Source organism: Neomonachus schauinslandi, chromosome 6, assembly GCF_002201575.2.
Source record: "Neomonachus schauinslandi chromosome 6, ASM220157v2, whole genome shotgun sequence".
NCBI lineage: Eukaryota > Metazoa > Chordata > Mammalia > Carnivora > Phocidae > Neomonachus > Neomonachus schauinslandi.
Window position 1 is genome coordinate 32,634,256 of NC_058408.1, and position 23,813 is coordinate 32,658,068.

A 23,813-nucleotide genomic window follows, 5' to 3' on the forward strand; every position below is an offset into this window, starting at 1 on the left:
TGTGTGTGTGTGTTGCCCTCTTGATTTGTAGGACCCTTCTCTTTTTGCACTTTTTCTCTCTCTCAACTCTCTCCAGCTCCCATTGGATCTGTTGATGAAGGCATACATGCCATGAATCTCATTCCACTAAATTGGAGTGATGACGATGACATGGCATTTATCATTTTAATTAAGAATTTGAATTTGCTTTGTCACTTGTACAGAGTCAAGTTGTTGGAGGCTGCATGGGCCAGAAGCAGTGTTGCCGACCCCCTTCCATCTTAATTTCTTTCTTTCTTTTTTCCTTTATTTAATATTTTTATTTATTTGAGAGAGAGAGGGAGAGTGAACCCGAGAGAGAGAGAGAGAGTGCACGAGAGAGAGAGAGCACCAGCAGGGGGAGAGGCAGAGGGAGAGGGAGAAGCAGATTCTCCGCTGAGCAGGGAGCCCGACATGGGACTTGATCCCAGGACCCAGAGATCATGACCTGAGCTGAAGGCAGATGCTTAACCAACTGAACCACCCAGGTGCCCCTCTTTTTTTTTTTTTTTTTTTTTTAAGATTTATTCACTTATTTGAGAGAGAGAGTATGTGTGTGTTTATACACACCACCTGTGAACCAGGGGAGGGGCAGAGGGAGAGAATCTCAAGCGGAGTCTGCCGAGGGCAGAACCCACCATGTGGGACTCATCTCACGACCCTGAGATCACTATCTGAGCCAAAGTCAAGAGTCAGACGCTCAACCAGCTGAGCCACCCAGGCGCCCTGATTTTAATTTCTTTTGATAATTTGTCCATCTCGGGATTCTTTAAAGTCATACTTAGATACCACAAAGAACATGGCATGTTTTCTTTCTGCCACTTTAAGATTTTGTCTTAAATCCAGCTGGGAGAGTTGAGTGTGTTTCCTCCCTACCTCTGTCTCCCTTGTGTCCTCGGAAAGATGCCGTGTACCCTGGTGTAAGCCACGGGCTGATTTGCTGTTCTGATGCGCAGCCTGCCATTCAATCAGTAAGTGTACGTTAGGTCTCTTCTGCACTAAGCTCTGTGCGGGGCCAGACAGATGCAGAGATAAATGGGGGCAGATCTGTGAACCGGGCAGGGAGGGGAGCCAGGGCAACAATAAACTAACAGGAGCAGCTCAGGGTTTGTTTGTCAAAGCCTCGTTTGTAGTGAAGAAAAGAACCTGGAACTTAAGAGTGTGAACTGGGTCTGCATCTTGGCGCAGGCAGTGACTGACCACGTGTCCTTGGGCAGGTTGCTTCATTGGGCCTCGGTTCCACTCCTGTGAATGGAGTCAGCAATGGACCCTCATCCACAGGGCTATTAGGAGGCTTAAGTATAACGTATTTTCTAAATATAAAGTGCACCTGACACATGGTTGGTGTGGTATACATGAAAATTCCTCTTTCTCTTTCAAAGTCCTCATCATCTGCTGGCAGAAAGAGAAATATCTGTGTCTCCGTCTTTCAGTTTCCTACGTAAGACCCCAGAGTACTTGACATCCCCACTGTGCGCAGTATTCCTTTCCATATAAGTCAGAAGTGGTTAGCACTGGTGGTTTGGGGCCCCGGCCTGCTCTTCATTATATTTTGGTTATATTCTCCAGGAAGATATGAGGCCTTTCCATCAGCTGGGTAGCCCTCATACTTAGAGTAACACCAGGTTCTTCTTCCTCCTGTGGCCAGGGTGGGATCCCATCTCTGTTTCCCTCCCTCGGTATCAGGAAGGTCGGCTTGCTTTGGGGCACATTCAGCTGTGTCACTGTCTCAGGTCAGGGGCCAAGTAAGAACTGGGGCATACTGCATCTTAGAATCTAAACCCCTCGGCTTAATTTTTAAGAAGAAATACATGCAGATGGTAAGATCCCAATAGTACAGGAAGATATCAAGTGGAAATGAAAAGTGGGGAAAACAGGAAAAACACAAGTTTCTCTCTAGAACCTACTCCCTGGTGTTCAACACTCAACATTTTTTGGGGGGTAAATTCATCAGAAAAATTGCAAGCATCTACAAGCCCATATACCTTCTCCTCTGCCTTAAGACACAAAACCACCCAAATAGTATTATATTTTCTATTCTGTTCAGTACTTTTTTTTATTTTTCAAAATTTAGAAAACACCTATATTACCTGTATTACCACCATTTACAGTTAACCATTAATTAACCTTTTGGTGTGTTTGCTTCTTGCCTTTAGGAATAGACTTTAAAAGTTACTTAAGTATTGCCAATGAAGGTCAGCTAAACAAACTAGGCTGGTAATGATAAAGCCGAAGTGTCATCCTGTGCTTTGTTTGCTCTCCCGTTGATGAGCAGCCTCTTTTCACCACAGCCCTGCCTGTCCCCTGCATGGCCTGAGCGCCAAATCCTCTGCCATTTATCCAACTCCTCCAAAGCGGTGGACATAGGTTGTTACCAGCTTGGGGCCATTAAAATGCTTTAGGAACATATTTGTAGGATGATTTCCTAGCTGGGCAATGACTTTGTGCAAGGTCTGAACATTTACAATTTTGATAGATATGGCCAAATTCCTCAAACAATGTACTCGTTGATATCCCTCCCGAGCGTATGTGAGAGCGCTCTTTCCTCTCAAGTCTTGGCAGAAACCCAAGAGTTTTATTTTGTTTTGTTTTTGGTCAAACATTAAAACATTTTTGCCATTCTGGTGAAATTACTATCGTTGTTTTTATAAGCATTTCACTCTTAATGAGTTGCATCAAGAATCGTTTGGCCATCTGTGTTCCTTTCTCTTTGAACGGCCTGTTCTTATTCTTTGGCCATTTTTATATTGGATTGTTAATCTTTTACAGTTGATTTGCCAGAGTTAAGTTAGCCTTTTATCCATTATGTGTTGCAAATATTTTTTTTTAATTGTCATTTATGGTGTGGCTTTTAAGCTTCTTGCCTTTTTGTTGAACCTTGGTCCTTTGTGGCTGCCCCAGGAAGGTCCTGGAGAGAGACGGTGGGAACCACAGGAAGGTCCAGGAGCCTTCTGGGCGGTGTGGTGTGGTTGTCTCAAGTCTTTTAGTACTGGATTCCCCATTGTAAGTTTTAGCTTTGTTCCGGGGATTTTTCCCCGTCACAATAACGAAAGCTGGTAGCAAATAGAGAACCACTTTTACCTCCAGCCAAATATTTGGGAATGTGTGCACCAGCCGGGGACCCCAATGTGGTACATCTGTGTATCTTTTACTTTACTGTAACCTTCTTTTACTTTTACTTCAGTAACCTACAAACTCAGCTGTTAGATTTCTGCTTAGATCATTTTCTAGGGGAGGACCATCAGTAGCTCCTCACTGAGCTTTGCAGAAGTTCTAGAAGGGGGCATACTCCCTCCCACCCTACCCCCCCCATAGGTGGAGAGGAAAATCATTTCAACCAAGACTTATCTGTCCTCTCTTATGTTCCTGAGCTGGGCTAGATGTAAGCAGACAAGTGACCATGTCTCCAGGCTGTAAGCAGCTCTCTGTAATTTGGGGGGCTGAGGGAGAGTCTCCCTCACCACCATTGCTGGTTTCTGGCAGCACCCTAGTTAGTTCTTTACACACAGATCACAAGATATAATTAAAAAAAAATTTTTTTTTTTACTTTTTCATTATGTCCCTCCTACATTCATGTGGAAGTTCCATGGGGCACAGGCCTTATGGACTATGTTGTCTGTTCTATCCCAGCCCTCTCCAAAACAACGTGTGGCGTGTGCTGGGTCCTCCAGATGTCCGCCGAGTGATGGCAGTCGGTGGGGGTGAGCCCATGTGCCATAGGCTGTGCCTGCTCTGTGTCTCCCTGTTTCCCTCCCTGGCTCCATTTCCAGGGATGGGGGCTTTGAAGGGCCCAGCCAGAGATCAAATGATGTAAGGACAGTGTGTCCTGGTCCGGTGTTCTCGGGGCCTCCTCACATCTCCCTTTTTCGCTAGCACAGGGCCGTGGGGTCCAGTTCCCCAGCTCCAGGCTGAAAAGAGAGGTGAATGAGCTGACGCAGAGGCCTGCTAGCTGAGGAGCTGGAGGGCTAAGTCAGGGCAGAGTGGAGCTGGAGAGGACAGAGGATGACAGACCAGGTTGTGCTATAGTGCTCAGTATTTGCTCACAACCCCCCTCCCCGCCCGACAGCAGCCTGCACCTGCCGGCATGAGCTGCCTTCCTGCTCCAGACTCCAAGACGGCAGCCCCCTGCCATGCACTTGGGGTGTCTGAGCTGCCTGGCAGAGAAGCCCCGAGCCTCTGCTTCCCTCTGCTTCCCTCTGCTTCCTGGCCACCGGGCCTGGGGTGTGGATGACAGCTTCCAATTTACATTTGGAAAGCTAAGCTTCTTTCTTTGCCTCTTTAGAAAGTACAAATGCTAATTGTATAAATCACCTAGAAAATAAAGATCTAAGGAGGAAAAAAGGAAGTCACTGTCATCCTGCTTTTCAGATAGAATTCTGATTAGCATTTTTCCGATTAGCATTTTACCGAGTATGAATGCTGTTCCTTTTACACCCCCCCAGGTATAAATAAATATATAGAACTGTACTCTACATAATAAGGCTTTGTAACTTGGCTTTTTCACTTATGATCAGACACTTTCTGATGAGACAGTGTAAGGAAACTAAGATTGGGATTTGTGCTGCAAAGAACAAAACAGAGTGAGTGCCACCACTGACCGTGACCGGGGGTGACTGAGAATCCAACAGACACGGGAATCCATTCCGCATTAAATGTTCTGTTCAAACATCACTTTCATGATTGATTGTATAGATAAGTGCACTTAAAAAAAAAGCAATCTTGTTTGCTTATTCTTGGGCCTCCGCTTTCTGGTTGGTGTGACTGACTCGGGATTGGGATGTGCATACCTTAAGACTCCGTCTAGGAGAGTAGTTTAGGGTAAAATTCTAAAAGCAGGATTTCCAGGATCAAAGGGTTTGTACTTTCAGGCCTGTATCCTCTGTCAGCCCCCGTTTTTGGTATTGCTATCACAACGTACCTAGGTACACTGTCTGGGCAGGTTCTTTGCCTCTGCTGCTTTACCGTGGGGAGGTGGAAGAGGAGCCCCAGGAGCAGTGAGGACAGGCATCAGATTCCAGCCCTGCCGCCGGCAGCTGCTAGAAGGCCTCGAACTAATTGCTTAGCTTCTCTGAGCCCGAGTCTTCTCATCTATAAAGCAGGATGCTCCTTCCGGGGTGGGCATGAGGGTTCCCCGTTCGGAGTACTTAGCACCAGTACCCGTTAAGCACAGAGTTCGGGAGCGGGGCTGGGGCCTTTGCTGACCTCCTGCTGCGAGCAACCGAGGAGGTCCGCTTTAAGGACACACCGCTCACCGGCATCACTCCCAGTGCCTGACTCAGACTTTTGCATCTCTCTTGGCTCCCAGTCAGTCTTGGGAAGGGATGGCTTCCTCCTCTCACGATGGGTGCACCCCGCCCCCAGCTGTTCAGTTTAGGTGGTGTTTGCAGGCAGAGGGAGAGCTCAGGGCAGGGACACCAAAGACTGCCTCCCTTCCAGTGTTCTGGCTTTCCCTCCGCCCAGTGCCTGGGGCTGTTCGTAACCCCTGAAATGAGATGGGTGTGAGCGGGACCCCAGCTGCCCACCCCCCGTGGGACTCTGCAACAGCATGGTGGGAAGTGGGGGCAAAATAATAATAGCAAGCACTAATGGGCTGCTCACTATGTGCCGTGCACTGCTCTTAGTAATTTACAGGATGTACATCTATTTAATCATGTGCCTCATTTAATATAGGCAAGTACTGTTATTATCCTGTTTTAACAGATAGGAAACTGAGGCACAGAGATGTTAGAGACTTCCACAAGTTCACACACCTGGCAAATATTAGAGCTTGTCAAGGGGATGATCCCTTGGGGCCTGGGGCTTGTTCCTTCCTGTCCAGTCCTCGTATCATCATTGCTGGCGAGCCATGCTTCAGGCCCAGGGCTCAGTTTCTTCCCATTTCTCTGGCTCAGCTAGTGTTAGGATGCTGACTACTCCTGAGTCTTTTCCTGTGGCCCCATGATGGAAGATCTGGTGGGGAGGGGGGGATAACGGGGCCATAAGCAACCAGAATTGGGGGCCCCATTCCTCTTCCCTTCAGGTGCCCGCAAATTGAGGCATGGAACAGTATTTTGGGAGCGCTCCCACGTCTCCCTCATTGCCACTGCCATCCTAGAAGTTCCTCCCCAGGCAGTGGGCTCTGTGGCCTGGTCCCTGGCCCTTGCCACACTTGGTAGGTGGCCTTGCCTATTGCATTGCAATTTAGCACATGCAACAATTAACCTTTTCTACAGTGCAAGAGAATTTCAGACGCGAACTACAGGGGGTGGAGACAAGTCACAGTATCTGTTCCATGCTTTGCGTGGGCTCAAAATATTTCATAAACCCTTCTAGGCTTTTTGAGTCTAAGGGCGTGTGGCTTCTTAGTGGGAAGACCCTTCCTTCCTTCCTTCCTCCAGTCTGGGTCCCTGAGATCTATAGACCTGGGCCCTTTGGCCTCCACTGTCTTTGTCCATGCCGGAGAGGTGAGCCTTTCCTATCTTTCCTAAGTGACTCTGTTGGCTTCTGGTTGAACCTGCTGGTGGCCCCTGATAGTACCTCAGGAATCCTGTTTCATTTCCTGTCTCCTCTGGCTTGGAGCTCAGCGCCCCCCCCCCCCCCCCCCCCCCCCCAGTTGTTCTTAACTTAGCTCCGTACTCCAGATTAGGACATTCTTGATATCCTCCCTCCAGGCTTTCTGCACCCCACAGCTGTCTACAAAGCCTTTTGGCTCTTCAGGATCTTCCCGCATGACATCAACCAGCTTGCCTGCCTGACTCAGTTGAAGGTCTTGCTTTCATGGCTTGAGTTGGTCTTCATATCCATTCAGGGATTTCTGATAAACACATACCTGGATGCCAAGCACCAGTCTTCACGGGAAATTCTTACTATGTTTCTTTTATCATTTAAAAATACTACTCTTTCCAATTTACTGATTTCACTAAATCTAATCCTGTTTTACAAATGAGAAAACCCTTTTCAGAAAGGTCGGTTGGCTTACCTGACTCAAGCTAGGAAGTACAGAGCTGGGGTGTGAGGTGTACATGGTTCCCGAGGCCATGTGTGTTGTACTGGGGCCATCTCGCTCATCTACCAGGTGAAAAGTTGTGTGTAAGTCTGGAGGTGGGATGTGAACCCAGGCCTTCTGACTGCAGATCCTCCTTTGCCACACGGTCTCACCTGTCTAAGGCAGAAAGAGCAGAACTTGGAGTGCGAGCTCTGAGTTCAAGAGGGACCAAGGGGCCCTTGGGTTTGGGTCTTGGTATGTCCTTACTTAGCATTAGCTGGTCAGAACTTGAAGCTGCTTCCCAGGTTGTGGTCACTGGGTGGCAAACGTAAACCCAGCCTGTAGTCTTGCTGGTGACTTGTACTGGCTTCATCAGTGAGCTGCAGCCTCAACTCAGGTGACGGAGAGGGTCCCTGTGCTGTGGCAGTTACGCTGGGGCTTACAGTGACGAGTGCCTGTCTGATCACAAAGCACTCTTCAGAGGTATTCTTTCATTAGGTGCTTAGGATGGCTCTGTGAGGGAGGGGGCCAGGTAGGCATTACCCCCTCACTTACAGATGCAAAACAGGCTTAGGAAGGTAATGATCTCTCCAAGGTCAGTGGAGATATTGGCAAATTCCAGACCGGGGCCCAAGTCTCCCCTGATTGTGAATCCATAACCTAATGTTGCCTGTGAGTAAATCTTCCTCTCTGGGCCTCACAGTGATCGATGTACCTGTAGGGGGCGAGAGAGATCTTTCTTATGTGGCTGAGAAATTTTGCTTCTGAACCCTTTGAACTTATCGGTCATATAGCACATTATCTCACTGGGTTATAAGTAGTTTCTGTGTCTACCTCCCCTAGGACCCTGACACCACCCCCCCAGCCTGAATTCTTTCAGATTGGGACTCTTCTATTTTGTCTTGGCATCCAACACAATGTGGGACCCAATAAATGCCTGTTGAGTTGAATTACATGCAAATGAAATTGGCCAGTGCCGCCTCCTGCTTTTCTTAGGGCATGGGAAAGGAAAATAAACTTTTCCTGGTCCATGATAAAGTTGTCGGTGGCAGAACTCCCAACCTGTGCAGTGTCCCCAGATGGCCACTAGGTGGCAGTGGGACCCCATGGGGACCTTGCCTCCTGCTTGCTCCCTGGGAGACGGAACTCTGGGCACCTGTTTGGGGATTGCCTCTGCAAGGTCATTCCTCAGCTGTCTGTCTGAAACTGACAAGTCTTGGCCTCCACCCCTCCTCGTCAAGCTTTGTGGTGTCGTGGAAAAGACTTGGGCTTTGGAATCCGCCAGGCTTGGATTCCAACCCTGGCTCTGCCTTTCCCTAGGAACTTAGCCCTGGACACACTCTTTCTCTGAGCCTCAGTTTCCTCATCCCATAAAATGCAGTTGCACAGTTAGAAAAGGCCCAATATATCATGGGCTGGGGCGTGATGAATTCTAGTTTTATTGCTGGAAATTCCTGTATTTGCCTTTCGCTGCCCTCTGTAACCTGGCTCCACCCTGGCCATCTGATCTTTCTGACCAAGCTTCCTGCACTGCCCAGCAGATCTCTGAGCCTTTCCTGCTGCATCCCCCAACCGCGTAGGGCCATGTGGGGCTAATCTTGACGGCCCACAGAGATGGTAAATCTGTCAGGGTCTTTGTCTTAATTATTCTGGCATCTGTGCTGTGCTTTTAGCAGACATTTCTGTGGTGAAAGCGACAGCCCTGGTTGTTGGGCATGTGTCAGGCACGCTGCTAGGCGCTTTGCAGAATTGTTTCATTTAATCCTTGCAACAGATCTATCCCCCGTTTTACACAGGGATAGGCCGGGATGCCTTTGGCTCTGAGCAATAAAAAACTCTACTAAAAGCAGTTTAAAGAGTAAGGAAAGATGGTTATCTTGCCAAAAACAAGTCCTGAGTGATGCTCGTTGGTGTCAGCAAGGACCCAGGTAGCTGCTGCGTCTCCTCCTTGCCTTCCTCAGTGCGCTGATTTGTCCTCTTATGCTGGTCTCCCTTATGGCGCTAAGGGGACTGCCGTGGTTCCAGGTGCCATATGCGGGAAAGATGCTGTAGCTTCCTTGTGCTCCCTTTAAGAGGCCTCTAGCAGATTTGTCACAAAGTTCTTCTTGGCCAGCATTGGGTCTTAGGCTTGTTCCCAAGCTAGTCACTAGTAAAGGAATTCAGGGACTGGCTTGGGTTTGTCAGGATTCAGCCCCCGAAGGTGGTGAGGGATCTGGGTTCCATTTGCCCCTGGCCCCCTGGTCCATGGAAGAAGGCACAGGAAGGAGGCTCGTGAGTTAAGGAACTTGATCAAGGTGGCAAACCTAGGAAGAAGCAGCATTCAGACCCCATCAGGCTGACTCCCTAGGCGGTCGGTTGTTTGAATGAAGTAAATCACAGAGGCAGAAAGCACACTGCTCTGGATTTGGTGTGCTGGACTTTGAGGGATCTTGGAAGTACCTTTTCTTACTGATTCTGGAGTCTGGAGAGGGATTGTGGTGACTTGTACTGGCTTCATCAGTGAGCTGCAGCCTCAACTCAGGTGACGGAATGGTATTCTTTCGATAATGGTATTCATTTTCCTCAGTCTGTCTTTCTCCTCAGTGCCTCCTTTACCCCCCGTCTCCCAGTGCCCAACAGCTGCCTGCCTTCTAGAATAGACTTCTGGCGCATAGCTAGGAAGGGCCCCCCCAGACAGAATGGTCCAAGGGCGGATTTCAGTGTAGCTGTCAAGGCCCCATGGGGGTCATCTTAAGGTTTCTTTTAGGTCAGAGAAAGGAGCTACAAAACTCTAAGTCAGGATTTCGGAGAGGCCAGAGAAAAGGCCAAGGGAGCTGGCAGAGGCCCAGCAGTAGCGGGGAGTTTATGGTCCACCAGCGGGGACGCCAGCGGGCACCTGGGCCAGGGCCTCGGCGGGGACCCATGCCGGGTGGCAGCCCCCTGTCCACCTGCAGAGACAGCGTAGCCACACAGGAGGCCTTCTGGCTTGCAGATGCTTCAGGACTGCCCCAAGGCCCGCCGGGAGGTGGAGCTGCACTGGCGGGCCTCACAGTGCCCCCACATCGTGCGGATCGTGGATGTCTACGAAAACCTGTATGCAGGCAGGAAGTGCCTGCTGATCGTCATGGAGTGGTAAGCAGCCCTGCCTGTCCTCCTTGCCCGGCCCGGCCCCACTGCCCGCTCAGGCCCCTCGCCCTCTGGGGACTGCCCGGCTCTGCACCCTGAAGCTCGAAGTGCCAAAGCTTGATTTCTTTTAGTGGGGAATGGAGAGGGGAGGGGTGGTGGGACGTTGTCCCCTTCAGATCTGACTGGGGCTTTGTTTCAGTTTGGATGGTGGAGAACTCTTTAGCCGAATCCAGGACCGAGGAGACCAAGCGTTCACAGAAAGAGGTAGAAAGGGTCTGTTGTGGGGACAGGCCCCGGCAGGCAGGGCTGTGGGAAGGGGTGGCAGGCTGATCAAGCAGGCTCCAGTGCCTGCTGTCCACAGAAGATGCTGAGGCCCGCAGCCTGCTCCAGCTCGCTGCCAGGCCTGCCGTGCCCGCTAAATCAGGACAGCTTCTCCTCATTTCTCCGCTTCGAGGGTGGGTGGTGGGTGTAGGCAGCCTGGGGCTGATGGGAGGGGACTGAGTGTACTGCGTCATCAAACCTAACAACACGTCTTGTGCCTTTCTTTCTCTCTCCCACCTCACGGCTCCAGAAGCGTCAGAAATCATGAAGAGCATTGGTGAGGCCATCCAGTATTTGCACTCAATCAACATTGCTCATCGGGATGTCAAGGTACCCGCTGTGCTTTGCTGCCCCTCCCCCCGACCAAGGTGTGGTAGGGGCCACGGTGACCCTGCATCCTTGCTGCCTGGTTCCCGAGGGCAGAATGGGGCAGGGTGCCATTCTCTGCCCTCTCTGGGCAAACCCCCAAACCCAGGAGCGAAGCCTTCTGTGGCTACACCCAGCCCTGTGGCCCTCCTTCGTCAGCACCACATAGTCACACCTTTGGTTTCCTAGGTCCCTGTGGTGTTTGTTAGGTGTTTCTCTGTGTTTGTCTCCGGTATCCATGTACTCTGTCAGCTCTCAGAAGGCAGGAACGCTCCTTGTGGCGTGCCCATCGAGGGGCGCCGATGATGGTTGAAAGGGGGAAGGCAGGAATCCTTACCCTTCTGATTCTCATGGCTCCTCACAGGCTCAGCAGAGCTGCCCTCTGTCTGTCTCTCTCTACCTGTAGCCTGAGAATCTCCTGTACACCTCCAAAAGGCCCAACGCCATCCTGAAACTCACAGATTTTGGCTTTGCCAAGGAAACCACCAGCCACAACTCTTTGACCACTCCTTGTTATACGCCGTACTATGTGGGTAAGTCCAGAGGAGGCCCGGGGAGCTTGTCTTTCCCCAGAGCCGTTCTCAGGCGCTTTCTACAGCTTTCAGCGGCCACTGGGCCTGGGACAGTCGTGTCCTCTGACCCTTTCTGGAGCTGGTGTTGATGTGACCTGCCCAGAAGTAGGGCTTGTCAGAGTTAAGCTGGGATTGGGGCGCTAGGGGAGATTAATTTGTCTGAGATTATAGGCAGGATTTTGTGCACACGTGTAATTTCCCCAAGAAGAGCTGTCATTGCCCTCAGATTCCCAGTGGGGTCTGGGGCACAGATGTCGTTCTGGAGCCCCAGCTGACTGGCACAGAATAAACTCATGTTTGTCAAATTAAGTGGACAGCATGGGCCGGAAAGGCTCTTCAGTTCAGGGATTGTTTCATCTTCAGATTCTAGCCCCAGGGTTCCTCTTGGAGGATGCCCTTCTGCTCTCCCCCACCCAAGCCCCACTGGGTTATGGCTGTCCCCTTCCTACCCACAGCTACAGGACCATCATGATGGGCTGAAGGGTTGGGATGGAGAGCGTGAGCCACAGAGAAGTTGGGGTGTATCACGGTGTCCAAGGGCCAGACCCACCCACATTGACCTTTGGTTTGCAGCTCCAGAAGTGCTGGGTCCGGAGAAGTATGACAAGTCCTGTGACATGTGGTCCTTGGGTGTCATCATGTACATCCTGTGAGTGTATCAGGGACGGCCTAGGGGAGAGGCTGGGGCTGGGCTGGGGCAGGGCGGAGAAGGAGGCCTGTACCTCTCCGGGACAAGAGGAAGAAGCAAAGGTTTGCATCCCCTTCTGGGTGGGGGATTCCCTGGAAAGCCCCTGCATGTCCCCTTCTCTCCGTGCTTATTGGATTCTGATAGCTAAGCGCTGGGTATAAATTAGCTAACAGACAGGAAAATGTGTGGTTTAGATCCTTGGTGTGTTGGGTTTCTGGGCCCTGTTCTTGACTTCATCTATTGTGCCTGAAATCCACAAGTTCCAGTTTCTCGTGACCTTTAGAAGAAGCCCGTTTCCCACCCTGTTCCTGGTGCAAGGAATTAGGGGCCTTGCACTCCAGCACTGCCCCTCCCTTCCTGCTTCTTGGTCCAGGCTGTGTGGGTATCCCCCCTTCTATTCCAACCACGGTCTTGCCATCTCTCCGGGCATGAAGAGTCGCATCCGAATGGGCCAGTATGAATTTCCCAACCCAGAATGGTCAGAAGTATCGGAGGAAGGTGAGGAGCCCACACCTGCACACGCGTGTGTCCTGTGGGCGTCCCGCCCACGTGCCGTGGTGTGGCGGTGGGTCTGTACTTGTGTTCCTACCTGCTGGGTCCGTCCTGTCTGTGTGAAGGGCCTGGCTCAGGGCCAGCTCCTTGGGCAGTCTGCCTCCCTGCAACCACCCCCTGCCCCTGCATCTCGTTTCTCCCTGAAAACTTGGGGAAGAAGCAGAAGAGAGTGAGTGTCCCCTGAACAGTGTCTCCCTGCCCCACCCCCGCAGTGAAGATGCTCATCCGGAACCTGCTGAAAACAGAGCCCACTCAGAGAATGACCATCACGGAGTTTATGAACCACCCCTGGATCATGGTAAGTCTGGTGGGCCGGAGAGACCCTGGTCCATGCAAACTGTCCCTCAGGGAGAGGGCTCAGCCACAACTCTGCTCCACCCCAGGCTTTCACTTGAACTCCTTTCTCCTCCCTCCCCAGCAATCAGCAAAAGTCCCTCAAACCCCACTGCACACCAGCCGGGTCCTGAAGGAGGACAAGGAGCGGTGGGAAGACGTCAAGGTGAGGGGACCACTGGCTGCAGGGGTGCTCCGGGGGGAGGGAGGTCTGCGCACGCTCGCCCCAGGGGTCTCTGTTATAGCAAGGGCAGTGACCCCGAGCCACTTCCCTGACCAGGCTGGGCCGGGGAACCGTGTCAGTCTAAACGCAGCTGTGGCGGTTCCCTACGAGCCCACTGCTCACTGGCTCTCTAGAGAGGCCCGAAAGGCTGTCTGCTATCATCTCCTCATTTTGCAGATGAGGAGACTGAGGTCCAGAGAGGGGGAGTGACCTACTCAAGGTCCCGCAGCTAACGATGGGCTGGGATGGACCAGAGCCCAGCTCCCTGATTCCCAGTTCAGTGCTCTTGCCGACTCCAGCGGGGCTGTGGGGGAGGGGGGCCCTGAGAGAACAGCAGCAGTGTTGTGGCCAGGCTCTGGTGACCCAGGCGGGGCCGAGGCTGCTGTCAGCTCTGGACCCACTGACCCACTGTCGTCTCCCGCTCCCACCCTCTGTCACCCTCACCCTGCCCTTCCTTGTGGCTCTTGTCTCCCCTGCCTCCCCATCGGGGGAACCCTGCCCCCTCCCCAGGAGGAGATGACCAGTGCCTTGGCCACAATGCGTGTTGACTACGAGCAGATCAAGATAAAGAAGATTGAAGATGCGTCTAATCCTCTCCTTCTGAAGAGGCGGAAGAAAGCTCGAGCCCTGGAGGCGGCGGCCCTCGCTCACTGAGCCTCTGAGCCCATCCCGCTCCACTGGAGGACAAGCAATAACTCTCGACCTGAATATATTTTTTAAACGAAGAGACACAGAACTGTCCACTTCCACCTCACCTCCTCCTTGGCGGCGTGGAGCCCCAAACCCCGTCAGCGGCTGTGACCCGCCTTTGGTTCCGGCCGCCTCAGAGAGGGAGGCTGGGAGGCGGGAGGCTGGGAGGCTGGGGGGCCGTGTGGAGAGAAGGGAGCAAGATGCTCTTGAACCTGTGCTCATTTTGCAGTTTTATCAGTAATTTGACTTAGAATTTTTATGAAACTTCTTTTATTGTTCTTTCCCCCAATCTGCCTCCTTACCCAGACCCCTTCCTCTCTGGATGTGCAAAGGTTGGGGGTTGGTTCAAGGGTATTTGTGGCAACTGTTATAGGGACTGTCCCTGTGTTGTCCCACCTGCCCTCTCTTTCCCCACCACGGCCTGAGGCCCCTGCTGGCCGAGGCATTCCAGCAGCTCCCGGCCCTGTGGGGAGGGGGTCGGGGCCAGGATGCCCCCCCCCTCTGCTGGAGCCCTCAGATGTCACCAGTGTGCCAGACGGACAGAGGCGAGTGTGATTGTGCGCGTGCGTGTGTGTGTACATGTACCCACAACTGTGTCTGGGACTGTGCATTTGAGGGCCCGGGGCAGGCGGGGCTGCAGGGAGAGGGGCCCTGCCGTGGCTCAAGAGCCTTGCGCCTCCTCGGGCCTGCCGTGCCCATGTTGGGTCTACCAAAGTGCCTGAGAAGCCTGTCCCGATTCTGAGCCAGGGCCCCCGTGGCCTGCCCGTTGGCTGGTTCTGGGAGGAAGAGGAGTGACGTAGGCGCTGGTACAGTGACCAGGAAGACTGGACCACCCGCACCCCGGCCCCCTGCTCCCCGTTCAGTGCTGGTCCGCGTCCTCTGAGGCGCTTACCCACCGAGCAGCCTCTCTTCTTCTCCTTCCTGCCATTATTGACCGGTTCTTGTCAATTTTTCCTCCATTTTTAGCCACTTCTTACCAGGCCTCCTCTCTGTTCTTGGGGAGGAGCCCGGGCCGTTGAGAAGTGATGCGGAGCTCCTGCATTTGGCCGCCCTCCCGGGCTCTGGGGGCACTGGCCAGCTCCCCGTTGTGGGAAAAGAAAACGCCACTTGTGTGGTCCTGCTAATTTCCACTGTGGCCTAGTGGGCGGGTGGGGGAGTCTTCACACCAAAGATGTCCCGACTCTGCCCCTTCCCCATTAGCCGCTTCACCTCCACCCCAAACAACTCAGCTTTGTGTGTCCCGGCCAGTGAGGGGGAGGGCGGGGAGGGTGGGGAGGGCCCCCCCCTGCTTTAGTGAGCAACGCGGGGAGAAGTCCTCCTGGCCAGGGTCTTTTCGGGGCAGGGGGTTGCACTAATACTTCAGCTCTCTTCTCCCTCGGGGGTGATTTGCTGGAGGAGTAGCTCGGATCCTCTCTGCGTGTTGGGGAAGGGCTCCGAGTGCCCGCGGTGCCTCCCTGTCTCTGATGGTGTGTCCAGCACTCAGATTGTTGTAAACTGTTGTTGTTTTGTATGAGCGAAATTGTCTTTACTAAACGGATTTAATAGTTGAAAGGTTTTCTTGCTCTTCCTTCATGGGACTCAGCCTCTCCACACCCCCCACCCCCCATGTCTCCTCTTCGCACCCATGGAGAGTAATTTTGTATGTTGGGATGGCAGAATCTGGGTGTCCTGGGAGGGGAGAGGATGGGAGGGCCTCCCAGGTGAGGGAGCACCTGTCCTGTCCAGGCTCTGGCCGGGTCGCGTCTGCCGTAGGGGCACGAATGCTGCTCTCCTTTAGAGCGTGTGGGATGGCAGCTGCGGGGGGGGGGGGGGGGGGAGGCGGGGCGGGCGGGGAGCCCATGCTTTTGTCAAATACTGAACCAGGAGCCAGGTGGCTTCTCAGCACATGGGTCTTTGATCTGTTTAGCCACAGCCAGGTGCTGGCCTCCTCAGCTGGAAGGGACCTGCTGGATTGGGTTTCTGGGGTCAAATCCTGGGAGAGACCAGGGGAGCAGGGTGGTGTAGTTCCTGAAAATTCCAGGAGGGGGCGATAGGGGTTAGGCTTAAAGCGAAATAGTTAGCATTGACCTGGAAGAGGCCTCAGCGTTCATGTGACCCATCCCCCGCCCCCCATTCACAGATGAAAAGAGCAAGGCCCAGAGGTGGGATGTTTGGGATCACACAATGGATTGGTTTGCATTAGGGCCTAAGGTAGACATTGGTCTACTGACCCCTGCCAGTCGGAAGGACAAATAGTGCACCCTAGGTAAGTTCACATTTTCTCCCACTGTCGCAGAGCTGACTAGGGAGAAAGGCAAGGCAGGGTGTTTACCCCGCTTCACGAGGGAGGGAGCTGACAGGGCGGAGGAAGGTACTGGACGTCACACAGCTAAGTGGTTTGCACTGGAACTCAGGAGCCAAAGACCTGGGGTGTTCTCCATCCTCACACCTGGCCTTCTGCCTGGCAGGGGCCTGCTCATCCCCTCCGTCATTAGCAGGATCATGGCTCTGCTGCTCAGGCTCGTAGACACGGGCAGGGTGGCCCGTGGTGGCCCCCGACCTCCCCTTTATAACTCCTGAATGGATTGTCGAGGTTGGGTGCCAGCTCAAGACTCCACTCATCCGTGTAGAAACCACTGCTCAGATAAACCAGCATGAGGTTTTGCTCTCAGGGAAATCCAGTTACGTTGTCTGTACTTACACAGGTGTAGAAAGTGACGAGAACTTGGAGGAAGAGGGAACGAGGGCTGGTAGGAGGCGAGCCAGGGTGAGAGGGCAGAAGGGCATTGTCACGCTCCGCTGTCTTGGGAGGCAGTATTTCTGTTGCTGCCCTAATACTCCGTGGCTTACAAGAGCACAAATGTAATATAGTCCCGCAGGTCAGAGGTCTGATAGGGTCTCACTGGCCTAGAATCAAGGTCTCAGCAGAGTTGCATTCCTTTCTGGAGGCTCTAGAAGATTCCATTGCCTTGCCTTTTCCAGCTTCAGATGGCTTCTGCATTCCTTGACTCGTGACCCTCTTCCTCCATCTTCGAAGCCAGCAGCATCGCATCCTTCTGACGCTTCTGTGGTCCCATCTCTTTGACCTAGCCAGGAGCTAGGTCTCCACGTTTAAGGACTTGGGTGATTAGATTGAGCCTCCGCAGATCATCCAGGATAATCTCCCCAACACAAGGCTCTTAACCTTAAGCCCATCTGCAGTTCCTTTTGCGGTGTAAAGGACCATGTGCCTAGGTCCATGGGATCAGGATGTGGGCGCCTGCGGGACACCTGCTCCATCACAGAGGCCTGTTGCACAGCCTTCTCACCCTCGTGCCCCACACGCTAACACTTGTGTTTGCGGCCTCTTGGGTCCCGGTCGGCCCGGCTCAGGATCCAGCTGGATTGTCCTGGAGTTGGTGTTTAGGGAGGATGGCTGGGGTGAAGGGCCAGGAGGGGCCCAGTGTGGCACATGGGGTCTAGCCATGTCTTTGCACTCCTCCCTGTCCCCCTGAGCCCCGCATGGGTGGCTCCATGATTCCCTGTCACTTAACCTCCTTCAGCCAAATTCCCAGGTGGGATGGGAAAGGGAACTTGGACTTAAAGGCAATTGCTGGCTTTCATGGGTGCAGGAGGCAACAAGGTGTGATTACTGAATGACCTTCAGGGGTGTAAGATGTAAAGAGGACTTAAGGACTAGTCTCCAATTTACCTATGAGGAAATGCAGCCTTACAGAGGTAAAATGACCCTCCCAAGGTCTCACAACTAAGCAGAGGTGAATCTCACCTGGAGCTCCAGTTCCAAGTTTAGAGTTCCTTGAAAACAACAAACCACACACAAACAAAAATGCCAAAGTCTTCTTGGTAAGGAAGGGGGAGGGGGGTCAAGAGTGAGACATATTGGGTTCCCCTCCACTGAGTGGAATTGTTTCCTTTTCTATGAAATGGGGGTGAGGTTCCTGCACCCTGTGGCTATTGTGAGGAATTGAATGAAATCATGGATTTCAATGCTTTATAAGGTGCCAGGTGGCCTTTATGAGTCCCACCGTCCAGAGGGCACAGGGTGCCCTAGGTTTGGAGTGGGGTCAGTGGTCTAGGCTGCTGTCAGTCCTGCCCTCACTTGAGGGCCTGTCTCTGTGCTTTGGGTTGACGCAGTTGGTTTGGTAAACAGTAACAGTAAATTTGGGGTTTTCCTTTGACTTGGTTGGAGACAGGAAGCACCTATGGAGGGCTGTGAATGATGAGTGGGCAGAGTGGGCAGTGCCTGCTCAGGGTGTGAAGGAAATTCTGTTACTCGGGGGAGGAGGATGGGGTTGGTGAGGCTGGGGAAAGTGGCTGTCCTACCCACCCCATAAGTGTAAACAGACCTGCTGGCCACTCCCCAGGTGGGCCTGAGCGGGGATGGGAGCACCTTGGGGGGCATCCTCTGCGCCCTGGGCCCCAGGAATATAGCCCTCGCTGGCTTTGTCTCTTGAAGTCCACATTTAGGGGCTCAGCCACCCCAGAGGGAGTTTGGCCAAGTTTGGAAGTAGCTCCTCTTTGGAAGGGACACCAGGCTCCAGGTCTGGGGGGCCTTTTGGCAAATTCATGAACCTCTCCTCTCCCTGCACTAGGACCAGTGTGAAGAGACCACCCAAAATCCTAAATCACTAAATACCCAGACACTTACTAATATGCACTGTGCTTTGGGAAAAACAAAGTGTAAGACCCAGTTCCTTCTCAGTGTGCTACCTTGAGAGGCCTTGTCTTTTCCTTTCCCTGCCTCCACAGGCCTGGACACCTACTTTGTGGTCTGAATCTATCTGTTCAAAACCGCTGCAGACAGTGAGGGGTGTGTCGTCTGAGCCCAGGTGGCCCAGGGCAGCCTTTGAGCACCCTAAAGGTTTTGACACTGGAGGGATGAGTGAGGTCAAAGAAGCACACCCTGGATCCTTGTCTTCTGCGCAAAGCCCTCACATCTGTGCCTTCCCAGGGATAAGATCAGTTCTACCCCCACTGAGGTGTGTGAGGATTAAATGTGGCCATGCCAGGACTTTGAGAAGCAGGGGGTGCACTATCCCTGGGTGTATAAGGGGGTTCCTCCTTGTACAGGTCGCGCTTTGAGGGGAATCAGTGCTTTGGCCTCCGTGGCTCGACCACTCTTTGAGAAGACTCAACCCCCTCGCAAAAGTTAAAACGCCATGTTCTGATTCAGCTCATCTTGAGCACCTACTCTGTGCCATGCCCGGTGCTCAGGACTTTGGGGAGACACAGATGAATTGGAAGTGGGTCTCTAGCCCTCATGGGGCTCAGCCTAGAGGAGCAGGTTGACGGTAACAGAACAGAAAGCAGGGAAAACCAACACATAAAACAGGCAGAGCAGGGGCTTGTGCAGACGGTGGAGTTCTGGCAGAGACCCTGGAGCGCCCCCCTATGAGCCCTTGGAGGACTGATTCGACAGTAGACAATGAGGGATGAACACAGTGGAGATGTTCCCATCAGATTTCCACTCCGGTCTCTGCAGGAGCCACATCTTTCCTTTGAATCTAGGTTCCCCCTTCTGTCTTTTGGTCTGAACTGCTGCCTACACACACCCCCTCCCCTACTTGCTTCAGCTTGACCTTTGACCCCATCAGTTCCTCCAAGGGAAAGATTTACCCCCCTCAGTGGGACATCCTCAGTGTTTTTCTGCCCATTTTCTCTTCCCAGCCCCTCCAACCTGGATTCCTCTCATTCAACTATGTTTCCTTCCCCACCAAAACCAAAATTTGGGAACAGAGCCTGAGTGGGATTTCCCCTCTAATCTTCAGTTCATTAACTTTTAAAGAAACCTTAAACTTAGATCATTTTTAGTTACACATTTTACAAGTCATTACGAAAAAGGATAACGTTACGTGTAACTGGGGGCTCCTCTTGGAAAAGTGGGCTGAATGGTTGTCCAGGGTTCCCTTGCACCCCCCTCCCCCGGGTGTCACTGAGCCGCCATAGCTCTTTGCAGGTGGTCCTCACGCCACCTGTCAGTATAGGAAATGAGAGCCTCTCAGAGCTTCCCCGTAACAGATACACATTTTAATGTACCTAAGCTTCCATACTTCTTACATACCAACATCTCAAGCCTAGGGTTATCTTGGAATGTACATCCACCCTCTTGGGAGGGGGGGGCATAATTATTGCTCTGGGGGGAAATTACTACCCAGAGCCTCTAGCCAGGAAGTCTTGGGGGAGATCTCAGGGGGCGAGTAGCGGCTGCCAAGAGGCACGGAACCTGTGTGTGGTAAGTCATTTTTAGGAGCCAGGGCTGCCATGCAAATGCATTCGTTTGCATAACTTTCTTGCTCTATGGGACGGTGAAGTTTCCTACTCCATGGGACACTGCTGCCAGGATTTGCAAGTGAAATATTGGGACTGGCTTTCCCCCCTTGCTAGTCCCCTCCCTACAGGATCCTTCTCCTCCCCGCCCTGCTCCTCCCCCCCCCCCCCCCCGCCCCAGCCCCACCACCACAGTTTTGTTTCTGTCCCTCAGGCCCCGTGTGACCAAATGCTGGTCTTAACTTTTCTGATCCTAGGAGAGGAGCTTTGCTGGGGCCCTGAGATGCAATGGTTATGCAAATGAGTCCCTGGGCTCCGGGGCACTGGCCCAAGTCCAAAACCGGTGGAAAGATCAGGCCCCTGCTGTCTGAGCCCAAGGGAAATGTGATCGCTGTCCCTTCATCCCTTCTTCCCTTTGCATGTCCAAGTGGCCCATGGCATCTGGTTCCTCAAATAGCTAGAGCCTCCTGGGGCTATGAGGCCTCAACTTTCAGAATGAGCTGAGCTCTCCCAGCCCTTACCCTCTAATTTGGAGACCTGTGGTTCTAAATTCACCAGTCAGAGGTTTACTTTTCAAAGAAACCACGATCACACCTAAGTCTGAGCCCCAGACCTTGGTTAGCTGTGCCTAGAGCCTGCGGTCCAGGGAGACCTGGTATTTGCAGTAAGACCTAGAAGGGCCTATGGTTTTCTGGCACTCAGCTGTCTCCTTTTCTGGTCAGAAACCTGTTCTAAGTAACGGTCCTCATAGCGAGACTCTGACCCTACTCACCGCACCCACAGCCGCCTGCAGCGGGGACGAAGGCAGGAGGGAAGGGGACAGGGGCAGGCCGTTCTCTGAGCCAGTCTGCAAGGAAGAGGAGATGAGAAATCCAGTCTGATCCTCTTATTCTAAGTTCTGAAAAGGACAGCGGAGCCAGCATAGGTACTCAGTATCTGTTGGAGGGATGAATGTTACCTAAAGAACAATGAACACAAGCAATTTTAGTAATTCAAACAGCAAAGAAATTATACACACATCATTGTGTACACATTCAGAGTAAAATGCAAGTTCTTCTTTACAACCTCTCTCTCCAGAAATAACTTTAACAGCTTGCTGTGATTTTGATTTTATCCAGCCTTACAAAAATTTCTATTACTTTATCTACACAGCTATATGCTTATAAACACAGGTGAGACATTTCTTTGAGGGTTATAATAAGTACAAATGGGATCATTAGGCATATGGTTCTACAACTTGCTTTTTAAAAAAAATTGTGGTGAAACACCCATACCATAAAATTTACCATCTTAACCATTCCTAAGTGTGGAGTTAAATAGTGTGAAGCATAGTCACATTGTCGCACAACCCATCTCCAGAACTTTTCCATACCCAGTAACCAACATGCAACTTGCTTTTTAAACTCAGCATATCTTAGTGAGTGTCCATGACTGAATTCAACTCTCAAATTCTTTTTTTCCCCAGTATTTTAAAGGTTTTTTGTTTTTTAGTAGTCTCTACACCCAACGTGGGGCTCAAACTCACAACCCCATGATCGAGAGTCACATGCTGTACTGACTGAGCAGCCAGGTGCCCCAGAACCCTCATATTCTTAACAGCTTCAGAGTATTCCATAGCCTTGATGCACCATAATTTATTTAACTATCTCCTTTTGATGGATGTTTCGTTTCCTTTTTTTTTTTTTTTTTTACTATTAGTATTAATGTTGCAAACATCTTGAATAATATCTCTGCACATGGGTAAGGATTTCTGTAGGACAGGTTCCTAGAAGTGGAAGTTAGATTAAAGGGGTATGTACATTTTATGTTTTGGTAGGCAGTCCCAGAAAGACAGTATCGATTTATGAATGAATGCATTTTGCATGTTGCTTTCTGAATGACAGGTCCATGAATGGATTTACTGTCAGCAGTGGGGCAATCTGAGAGTAGAATAAGTCAGCTGAGAATAAGAGGACAAAAGCACTTCCCAAAATATAGATGTATACCCTGGGTAGCATTGTGGGCGACTGGAAGAATCAGATGTGGAGGGGCAAGGGGATTCCTTCAGCCTCTCCCCATATCAGTGGCTCTGCTCACCCAATTACAGTTATTTGCATACATTTTGGGTGTGTAGGCAGAATGGCTCAAAGACAAATCTAAGAGTCAGCCTTGTCCAGCTTTCTGCTGGTGTTTGATCTTGAACACGTTAATTGATCTGCTTCCCAGATTGCGAAGCCCCTGGTGGGAACACCAAGGAGATGACAGTGTGCAAATGACTTTGACATAAGGCAGACTGGCAGGTGCTGTGAGAAAGGCCCAGAGTGCCATGAGAGCTTACCAAGGGGGACTCCCATCTGGTTAGGGAGACCGTGCCAGGAAGGCCTGAGCTGAAAGAGGTGACTCAGGCTCAGGGTTCTAGGAGTTATGGGGGACACAGGAAACTTGCAGGCATTTTTTCTTACTATACAGGAGCTCAATCACATTACCCCAGAAACCTTTATGGGACACTGATTGTGTGCCCAGCCCTCCACTGATTATGGAGTCTGAGGAATGGGGCTTGTGATGTGGTGGTCAATAGCTCAGATGCACACTGCACAGGAGAAAGCTTTGGAGTTATACTAGACTGGGTTCCAAGTATGTGCCGGTGACTTTACAGAGCCTCAGTTTATCAACTAGTACAATGGGGATAATAATTGTGGCACTCCACAAAAATTTCTTTTAAGATTGATTTATTTCACAGAGAAAGTGTACACACGTGCGTGCAAGCGGGGGAGGGGCAGAGGGAGAGGGGGACAAGCAGACTGTGGGGAGCCCGATGTGGGGCTCGGTCCCAGGACCCTGAGATCATGACCTGAGCCAAAATCAAGAGTTGGGGGCTCAGCCAACTGAGTCACCCAAGCGCCCCCCACAAAAATTATTAGCAATATTTGGAATTATAAGTATTAACTATGAGAATGTGTTGCCTCGACTTCCAATTACAGCATCATGCTAAGGCCCCAGGTGCTGTTCTCTGAAATCCACTGTTGCATCTGCACTGAGGCCATGCTTCCCTCCGACCGCCCCCAGGCAGTGACTGGGCTTGGTAGGGATGCTAAGTACACCAGTTCCTGGGGGAACAAGGCCTCTAGTGATGGCCGATTTTGGTTTGAGGGTTCCCTGGCAACTCTGCGGCCGCTTCTGCAGACTGCATAGTAGTATAGTATAGGACACTCGTGCCCACCCTTCTCTCCTTCGCTCCTCAGTGGGGTCAGACATAGTCTGATGGCTCCCTCAGCTTGACCAGCCTCCCTCCCTCTCTTCTCTCCTAAAGACATTTCCCCTAACTAAACCCCTGGCGTGTCCAATCCCGTTTTGGCATCTGCTTCTCAGAGGACGCAGATGAACGATGATATTGTTTTCCTCATAGGGTCGTTGCAAGGAACAAATGAAAAAGGTAAAAGCTTGAGCACGATGCCTGGCCCATGGTTAGCGCTCATTATTGTCCTGTATCACAGGTAGTAGACCTGTTACTGTATCAGTGCGAGCACATTGATTTCAGTAAGAAGGAGAATAAAAGGGATGAACGCTGCATGGCTTTGGTTCAGAGAGGAGGGTGCCGCGGTGTCTGCTGCAGGCGTGTTCAGGCCACTGGTTTCGTGGCTCTGTAGCCCAGCGTAGAGGACCCCCCACTCATGCTGGGACGTGGAGCAGCGGGGCACCACCCGGGGGCGGAGGGCGGGTGGGTCGTCAGTGCCCGGCAGAGTTGCGGGGCCAGGG

General features: G+C 51.9%; 1 protein-coding gene across 2 annotated transcripts in view; it reads left to right on the forward strand.

Annotated features, from left to right (window-relative positions):
• Window positions 1–15,377, forward strand: part of MAPKAPK2 (MAPK activated protein kinase 2) — a 45,238-nt gene extending 29,861 nt beyond the window's left edge. Inside the window, exons 2-11 of one of the 2 annotated variants that reach the window (XM_021682735.2) lie at window positions 9,954–9,980; window positions 10,011–10,093; window positions 10,287–10,351; window positions 10,659–10,738; window positions 11,181–11,307; window positions 11,920–11,995; window positions 12,408–12,532; window positions 12,799–12,884; window positions 13,005–13,085; window positions 13,653–15,377. In XM_021682735.2, the coding sequence (XP_021538410.1) occupies window positions 9,954–9,980; window positions 10,011–10,093; window positions 10,287–10,351; window positions 10,659–10,738; window positions 11,181–11,307; window positions 11,920–11,995; window positions 12,408–12,532; window positions 12,799–12,884; window positions 13,005–13,085; window positions 13,653–13,796 (894 nt within the window). In that variant the 3' untranslated portion in view covers window positions 13,797–15,377. Of the gene's footprint in view, window positions 1–9,953; window positions 10,094–10,286; window positions 10,352–10,658; window positions 10,739–11,180; window positions 11,308–11,919; window positions 11,996–12,407; window positions 12,533–12,798; window positions 12,885–13,004; window positions 13,086–13,652 lie in introns of both variants that reach the window. The other variant, XM_021682734.2, reaches the window with a different exon arrangement.
• The last annotated feature ends 8,436 nt before the right edge of the window (window positions 15,378–23,813 follow it).